The sequence below is a fragment of the Corvus kubaryi genome, unplaced genomic scaffold, assembly GCF_017639235.1.
Source record: "Corvus kubaryi isolate FWS band 111438036 unplaced genomic scaffold, C.kubaryi_AGA036_p1.0 37396, whole genome shotgun sequence".
Classification (NCBI taxonomy): Eukaryota; Metazoa; Chordata; class Aves; order Passeriformes; family Corvidae; genus Corvus; species Corvus kubaryi.
In genome coordinates, this window is record NW_024581135.1 from 5,152,906 (window position 1) to 5,162,139 (window position 9,234).

Genomic DNA, 9,234 nt, shown 5'->3' on the forward strand with positions numbered 1-9,234 from the left:
TTCTTATCCAAATGAACATCTGAGAACATGAAGGAGGAATTTTCCCAGGAGGAAGTGAAAGCTCTAACAATCTTTGGCCTGTCCACTTGCTTTTTTGGGAACCTCTGTAATCAGTGCCTCTCTGCTCTGTCTGGTGAGGCAGCTCTTACTGGAGCTTCCCCCCAAGAGTTTCTACACATGGCACAGCATTTCCCCTAAGGATTTATGGGAGCTATCAAGCCTCTGTGTTTCAGATACTCAAATCCAAATTACTTTTCTGGTTTTTAATTACAAGCAAACTAACCTTCTGCAAGGAAGCCTCTACTAAAGTCTTCCCTCATTTCCCCCATTTCCCATTTCTCATGTTCTCCCTTTGCTGTGTTCCTGCAGGTGTCTGTGACCCCACGTGCATGAACGGGGGGAAATGTGTCCACCCAAATGTCTGTGACTGCCCTTCTGGCTGGAGGGGAAAGCACTGCAACAAACGTAAGCATCTCTACTCCCATCAAACAGATTATATTAATTAGTCCAGTCAACAACAATTTGCAGTCTTTCAATACTAAAAACCAACAAAGAATCTGTTTTGCTACTTCAGCAGTTTGAAGAAACATTTTTAAGTACAGGTAATGCAAAATGCTATAAACACTTGATGCTTGCAAAGGAGAAAAAGCTGCGTGGGGGAACCCTGGTTCTGCTTCATGCAGTTCTGTTATACATCTTGTTATGGAAATTCATTTTTATAGTATTAAACTTGAAGCATTGATTTTATGTTTTAACAGCTTCACATATTTTGTTATATTCTGCAGAGAAATGTCATATATTTCAAAGTACAGAACTATCTAAAGCCTGCTATAAAAGCCTTCCAAACTGATGTACTCTCAAGGTCATCGGTGCATAATTTGGAGAATGACGTGTTCTTACTCTGTAACTCTGACTACCGTTACATAAAAATGTAATTAAAAAAAAAAACCTCTCACCCTAAAATATTTTCAAGGAATATTTTTCCATGCATGGCTATTCATTACCATGAAGTTGACAGATAAACTGAATAAATTTATAATCAAGATGACATACTGTATGCAAACCCGATTAAAATATTGGCTTTTTACCCTTTGGGTCCTGCTAGTAAATATGATTTCAAAACCAGTGGTTTGAATTTATAATATTAATAATTTATTCAGAAATGCTGGAGGAAGGAAGTGTCTCTCATACATATATACCAGATCATGCACTCACTCCTTCAGGATCTCTGAACAAATAATACATGCAATAAACATATCAAACTTTACTATGAAAATATTTGGTTTTTACATGGAACATGTAGCAGGCATATAACAGGCATGAGTGTATCACAGACAGATTATTCTTAGCTGATGACAATCTAAGCATTAGAAATGTGAAGTCTCCTGGTAGTCTGCTATCAAAAATAAACTTCTTAAGAAGAAAATGTCAAAGAATCCTGCATCCTGCTTATGTGATGAACAGAACACATCCATTCCTTTGGAAGCTGGCCATATGGAATAAAGCCTAGCAGGTCACCTCTCAGACAGCTCTTGACCACACAGATACATCACGTACCTCTTCTCACTTGTTTCATGTCAACCTGTTCAGCTGTCTGCCTGCAGAAATGCCTCAATGGCGGGGAGTGTGTCGGTCCCAACATCTGCGAGTGCTCCGGAGGATGGGTGGGAATGCTGTGCCAGACCCGTAAGTGTTCCCTTAATTACCACGGCTTCGTAACCACTGGAGATTTCTACACATTACATTTTCTGCTGTGTGTATGTTGTGTTAGGTTTATGTTTGAACTCAATCATCTTAAAGGTCTTTTCCACCCTAAAAGATTCTATGATTCTATTACATGTAAAAGTCAACTGAAACATGATTAGCAACTAAATTCTGCCTTATTTGTCAGAACTGTCCTGTGCTGCCAGTAAAACTGGTACTTTCAAAGACATTTCTAGACAACATAAGAAAGAGGCCTGACTCATCTCTTTTCTGGATGCTGAGATCAACCTGTCAGCCAAAATAAGTACTTTTTAGATTAAATAATTTGAAATACAAGGTAAAAAGGAGAGGTCGAGGAGAAAAGGATATGGAGAACCCATTCTCTATACCCAGGTGGCATTAAGCACAGAAAGAAATTCTATGTGTCTGCAAACCTTCGAGCCTGACCCTGTAAATTCTACTTGTTCGGACTGACCAAGGTGGCTGGAAGTATTTGCATTTGGGGGGATTGGAAGATCTGGAATGGGAAGAGATCTGTTATTGCCAATTACATTCCGGGTCACTTCAGTTTGTGCCTGCTATTAGCTTTACAGCAAAAGGGTATGAGGAAAATATCAAGGCATTATCCCCTCTAAAGGGCATTATCTCCTTTCATCTTCCTCTCCCCTCACACTCACAGAGCATAATTACTTACGGAAATCTTCTGTCAGCCAACTCCCAATGGCTGTGTAATTGTTTCTTTGTGCCAGCTGCCTTCTGGTTCGAACATGGGAATGTTTAAAGTTATTGATGGCATATTCTTGACTTAGTTTATAAAATAAATAAACAAGTGTTAAAATTATTAAACAAGTGCTTGTTCCAGTGAAAGGGAAGATGAACATTAAAAATTTCTGCTGTCTTATTCAGGCACACAAGCCCAGGTAATTTTTTATAGATTTATCTAACCTTTGAAACTTTGCTCCAAATCCCTTCATTTGCTAGTCATTCTGGTTTTACTATTTTTTCCCATAGTGGGAGGTTAAATCTTTTTTTTTTTTGTCCAAAAGGATCTGGCTGAAACTCCCAGGTCCCACAGCAACCCCAAATTTCTGATTTTTTAAAGAGAAAGAGAGAAGACTATTGTCAGGGAGCAGATGGTGAGGTCTCACAATGTTGCTCCAGGGTATTCACAGTGAGGCAGGGGTGAAGCAGGGGAACAGCAAAGTCTTCATCCTCACAGATGTTAGGTATAAAGTTTTGCACAGAAGTGTAACCCTAAAAGCAAGTCATGTTTCATGTTTTAATGGGAGGCTGTTCCCTCAAACCCAGAACTCCACGAAACAAATGTATTTATCCACGAAAAGCCTCCTGAGTGCCTCCCTCGCTCACCTTCTCCTCGGCTCTGGCGGAGCCGCTCAGGCTGCAGCAGCTCAGCAGCCTGGAAGCAACCCCTGGTTACTCTTTTGGTTGCTCTTGTACTGCTTTGGCCTCTGTCCCATCTCCCAGCAGCACAGGGACAGCGGGCCAAACCCACAGGCTCTGCCAGAACCCGTGTGCTTCTGGCAAGGAGCTCTTTGGTTCATCACTCCACTCCCCTGTGCAAAACTGCTTTGTCACATTTAAGCTCCTGAGGTTTCCCTGAGCTCAGCACCCCAGTCTTGCTTGGATGTGTATTCCCAAATTCTGTGTTCCACTGTAGTATCAGCAAGGCTAAATTCAGCCTAGATTTGCACCACTTTAACTACAGACTTTGGCTATTAAACTCAATAACAGAGCAAAATATTCACATTATAAGATAAGAAAGGAGTAGCCACATATTTTTCATTATATCAAAATATTTTCATATTTTTATTTATTTATTCTATGATATTATATTAAATCAATAAATATTGTTTGTTATACTATATTTGAATATATTAATTCATACTACATATTAATTCTATGTTTTTATATGATTCATCTCAGTTGTTTCCATTTAGTTAATTTCAATAGTTCCCATTTCATAATGCAAATATTCCATCTCACTCTACAAATAACAATCCAGAGGAAAGGTTTTTTCAATGATCACTGTAATTTCTCTGTAATCCAGAATCCATTAGGGCTGGATTGTTTCTCAGCGGCTTTTTCAAGGGTAGGAGAAGATTAGATAATCCCAGCTTCATTCTTTGTTTTTAGCCTGTGAATTCACTCAACTGCCCTTATCGGGATGGTGGTGATGGAAATGCAGATACAGGTTTCATCTATACCCTGAACCTCATTTTTTCCTCACTGACTTCTTAACACATTTAGGAGGGCAACTAAAGCACAGGATGCACGGAGACTTCCACTACTATTTTCTGGACATTTCCCAGATGGAATAGATTGTACTGAGATAGCCAGAGTAGGCCCTTAAGCCAATGAAAGGGACAATGGACAATATTAAGAAATCATCTTGGACATCTATTTTTTGATTTATCTTTAATAAGAAGTCACAGATCTCCTCCATCTGTTCAGTTTCTAATTCACAAAGGCCTGAGCCTACATGGGCCATTCAAGAAGATCACTGGAGGCAGCAACTGCCACAATAATTCCTCTCTAAACATTTTCTTTCTTCAGTCTTCTTCTAAACCAGAAAAGGCAAAACATTCTCTACTTTTAGGTCGCTAATAATTTAAATATTTACAATTTCAAATACTGATGTCTCAGATCTTCTTGTCACCTCTCACCAGGAGCAAAGACACAGATCTCCATCACAAGTGATAACCCAAAATGCTTCAACCTTCCAGAAGACAAAGCCATTGACAGTATCCCAGTACAGATTTTCCATTCTACTGCAATGAAGATTGCAGAAAGTCTAAGTCAGAATAATTTTATTTCTAAAATATTTTGAAAATGCCTCAGAGAGCTAGAATGGGCTGTAATATCAGAGCTATCCACTGTATGTTAAGGAGCTTATATCTAATTTGGAACAGCTCTGCTATATTTTGGAGATGCAATCACGCAAGCAAAAGCTCTGCCTCTTTTGCAATGATGCACAATGGAATTGCACGTCCATGTCATGCAGTGAATTATGATTTCTTAATGCTCCAATCAGCCAAGCTCACAATGACGTTCCAGAGACATCTGTGCAGGGAAGTTTATTTAGAGTTTCACCAGTTCCTGGCTGCAACTAGAGCACTCAGCAAGAGCAAAAGAGACTTTCAGTAGACATTGATAATGGATAAAACACAATAGTTCTCCTTTATCAGACTGTAAATAAAGAGCTCAGTCAAAAGAGTAGTTTTCTTCCGCACTCATCTGTAACTGAACAGAATGGCTTCTGAAAGAGAATCGATAAAATAGGTCGTTTGTCCCAACAAATAAGGTGTATGGTGGAATACACACGTTATCCTTGATAAATACCTATGACTTTGAGGGGCATAGTTTAAGGAATAATGGTCAATTTTCAGACTCTACTGCAAATGTAGGGAAATAACCTTTTGGAAGAACGCATTAAAAAAACGTAACTTGAGATATTCAATGTGTCTCAGCTGTAGAAAAGAGCAGCTTTATAGATGAGGGTTCTTCCATTAAAAGGTTTTTTGTCTGACCCCATTTTTAGCTTTCAGGGCTGCAAAAATATCTGAAACCTTCCCTTTCTGAAAAGAAGGAAATGGTATCTCAGGGTCACCATGTTTTCCCATCAGTGGTTTCCTTCCTATTCCATATTAGACACCCCGTTTAAAGCTCCATGCCTGTGGCTTCCCCTTGCTTCCTGTGCTGGTAACTGATGCCTCTCTTTTTCTTGAGCTCAGAAAGAAATATTAGGCCAAAGAAATGGCAGCAGAATCTGATTACCCTGACAAATACACCCAAAACACAACTCGGTAAAGTCAGAAGCCTTCTGGCCAGGGGTACAAATCTGTTGTTTAAGGCTCTGAATGCAGGATCAAGGTATAATTCTAACAATTAATTATAAAGTATAAGAAGGTTATAGTTGTGAAGGATGTTCATCATTAAAATTCATGCTGCTGTCTTCTGTTCTAATATTATTGAACCCATACTGGCTCCTCATTGCCCTTCAGAATAACTTCTCTTTATTTGCATGTTATAAGTGTCAAGCTTATGGCCTTATAATTTCCTCAATATTCTTCCCTATTCTCTCTCTCTGCCTTGAACAATCCCAGGCAGGATTTCTTCAAACTTTCCTCTGTAACCCTTCCAAACCTTAAAAAAAAGCAAATAATTTTGAAAAGAATGTCATTCGCATGCAAATTATAGCTCTGTTCTTTAAACATGCAGGGATAAAACTCTTTCTGTAATTGGCATTTATTGATTATAATTTTAGCATAAGCTTAGCTTGTTAAATGACTTTGCTGAATCTGTACAGGGTAATGCATACATAGCTGGTGTCATTTTTAGTGTTTAGTGGCTTAGCATGCCTTGTAAATACATTTATGAAATACTCATTTGAACTTCAGCTCTGTTATTATCCTCTGTGATGTCAATTCCAATTTTCCTCTGAAATGTTTTTAACTTTTCTCCTAACTGAGCTCTTGTTTTTCTGAGCACTACAGAAAGAAGCTGGGGGGTGAACAGGGAGAGATAGGAAGAAAAGAATAAAAAAAGGAGGAAATATTTTCCCTTTTTAAAATTTATTTGCATCCACTGAGAATCAGGGAAACCACAGACAGAAAAAAATTCCTAATACCTCATCTAATGCCCATGTGAACCAGAACACCCCCAGATGCTATCGGGATCTGCAGAAAAATCCACTTCTCTTTGCATTACCTGTTCCTATTTTATCTATCTTTTATCTACCAAGCTGAAAGGAAAATCAGCTTCCATTTTTCCCCAGCCCATGTTCATATCAAACAAATAATAGAAATATACACAGTTCTTTTTTAATAATATTACCACACACAGTTCTCTCTCTTCCTGCTTACCATACAGCAGAACAAAACTTGCTTGGGCACAAGGAGCCTTTTCCACTGACGATGCAATCCTTCTTGGGATATGGTTTTGTTCCAGTGAGTGAAACTCTAAGGATTTTCCAATTATAAATCTGTCCTTTCAAGGTTCATGGAGGAGCTGGAGTAGCACTCAGCAGATGATAAGCTCCACTCTAGCTTGAGTGTGATTTCATTCCTCCTCTGCCCCCTCCACATCCAGAATTCAAACTTGCCCCTGCCTTCTCAGAAGAAAGAGAAATTCAGAAGTTTGAAGTTCACAGTTCTGGACCTTAAAGAGAATTTTGCAACAGACACCGAACAAAACCAAATTTCTTCCTTAAACTTTGTTTCAAGAAAAGAGCACTTTACCTTTTCAAAGTGGCAGGAATGCATCAACAAGCTCACAGACCAGGAAGACATGTTCCTAGCTCCAGGTCACTGGACTCCTTCCCCAAATAGCCACTGACAGAGCTGGCTTTTCCAAAAGGAGCACCTGAAGGTCACCAGCACATGCAGGTCTGTGTGTGTTCTTATTCTGGACATGGACTGGGTCAGTGGTTTTGACACAGCATGAGCCCTCACTACCTGATTATAAAAATACCCTTTTGCCAAGCTGGTTACAGCCTCTCCTCCTTAAGATGTGTAGAGTGGCAGTAAGTCTGGTTCTTTGCTCCTCTGCCCCATAGCTGTGCAGTTTGTTACAGATATTTAGATTTTAATATTCCCTACTGTGCCAAAACCTCAGCCTCCACACTGACATAATAACCTGATAGAACAAACCCAATACAAATTCCAGGTGTTAAACATGATGACACTGGCCTCACAAGGTCATTATAACAATTATTATAACTCTGAGAATCCCTTTTGGAAGGCTTAGGATCCCACAATATGTTTCCTAAAGAAGTTTGACCTGGTCTGTCTCTGAGACTTCAGATCTCAACACAAAGACTTTGCATGAACTTAAATTAGTGTCCAAATCAGAACCTAAGTGCAACAAACTGAAATTGTGGAATTTGATCCTTCAGCTCTTGAATTTGCTAAAGTTGATTTTCTGTGGAAAAAACAAAAAAAAGAATCCTCATAGGAATACAGCAAATTCATTCAAATCTGATGGAACATTCTCCTCCATCCTGAAGGAGATTGGTCACAGACATGTGTCTGCTTCATTTTCAGCTCTGTCTTAATGGTGCATGGCTGGCAGCTTCCTATATGCCTCTGCCACACAAGAAAACGTAGGAAACCACTTGTTGAGTCCCATCTGACCAGTTTTGAAAGCATTAGTTTGACTGCCTGTAACCAGGATACAATACTCTGGCAATATTTATGGAAGGTTTAACTCATGAGATCTAATTAAAATACTGTGACACGTGTGTTCTTCTTAAATTGGTGCCCTCTGAATTGGCTGTTCTTTTTCCTCTATGCCAAAACAAGGTCATAACAATAGAAACTGCTAATGAGGATGAAAAACTGGCTGAAATCTGACTAATTGCTTTTTTCTCTCTTAAAAAATAATAGAACACTGATTCTTTTATTAGCAGAATATCTTCAAATTGATGGGCCTTTATAAATGCAGTGGCACTCTAGATTAAAGATAAAATGTTTCTCTGATTTCTTTTTCCTTGGGATAAGTAGCTCATTACTGGTTCTCTATGACCATAAAATCACAGGTTCTTATTTGGTTTCCAGAGGTGTGAAGTTCACTAAATTTTCCCATTTATTTATGTATTGTGATAGCATCACCTTTGGGAGTACATATTTAACATATTCTTTCATCTCAGCTCATGGTCAGCTTTTTTAACAGCTGTTATTTCTTTTAATTGGAACAAAAGAAAATCAATTTTGACACATTGATGCCCAACCATCAATGCCCAGAATGTATCCTGGCATTAAAAATTAGGTCTTGTGCTGGTGCATTTCCAGCTGAGCCAAGGTGATCACTTTGTCACAGTCTTCCCTTTCCCCATCATTGGGAAAAAAAGGAAAAACTAAAAATTGTAAACATGAGAGAGGCATAAGAAACCTATGACAAACCACGTGAATATTTCTAAATATTCACATCCTGACTACACGACTTAGAATAAGTGTATTTCTAAAGACCTTTCTCTTTCATTTGCAGCACTTTGTGAGCAGAACTGTTTGTTTGGAAGCAGATGTGTCAGACCAAATGTCTGTGCTTGCAGAAGTGGCTATACTGGTTCAGCATGTGAAAAGAAGCTAAGGCCCAAACCCACTGATCCTCATGGTAACGACAAAAATAACCAGATGTAACTGAAATAGTTTACAGGTAAATGGAATAAAGTCCTGTTAACCTTATGGAAGATGTAAATAAGGTTATAGAATATTTGAAAGGAGGCTTAATGACTGCTCAGCTGCAAACTAGGCCTTTATCCAAGTTCTAGATTTTTTTTTTTCCTTTTTTTTTTGCTTTACCCTCAATGAGACGTGTCTGACTACCAGAATAGTTTGCAAGGCTGTAGCACATCTGGCAGATGGCCTTGACCTGACCATCACACCAGTGTAGGTCTTCGAGTCCAGTTCATCCCCTGCATCACCACTAAGACAAAACAGTTTGGTTTTCTTTAAGCCACAGCCATTGCCCATATCACAAACACTATTCCAGACAGATGTCCTGGCTGGCCCA

General features: G+C 38.9%; 1 protein-coding gene across 1 annotated transcript in view; it reads left to right on the top strand.

Annotated features, from left to right (window-relative positions):
• LOC121670349 (von Willebrand factor D and EGF domain-containing protein-like) overlaps positions 1-8,861 on the top strand; it is a 164,019-nt gene extending 155,158 nt beyond the window's left edge. The window contains exons 26-28 of the mRNA XM_042040440.1: positions 370-465; positions 1,591-1,686; positions 8,710-8,861. Coding sequence (XP_041896374.1) covers positions 370-465; positions 1,591-1,686; positions 8,710-8,861 — 344 coding nt within the window. The remainder of the gene's footprint in view (positions 1-369; positions 466-1,590; positions 1,687-8,709) is intronic.
• Positions 8,862-9,234: the final 373 nt, after the last annotated feature.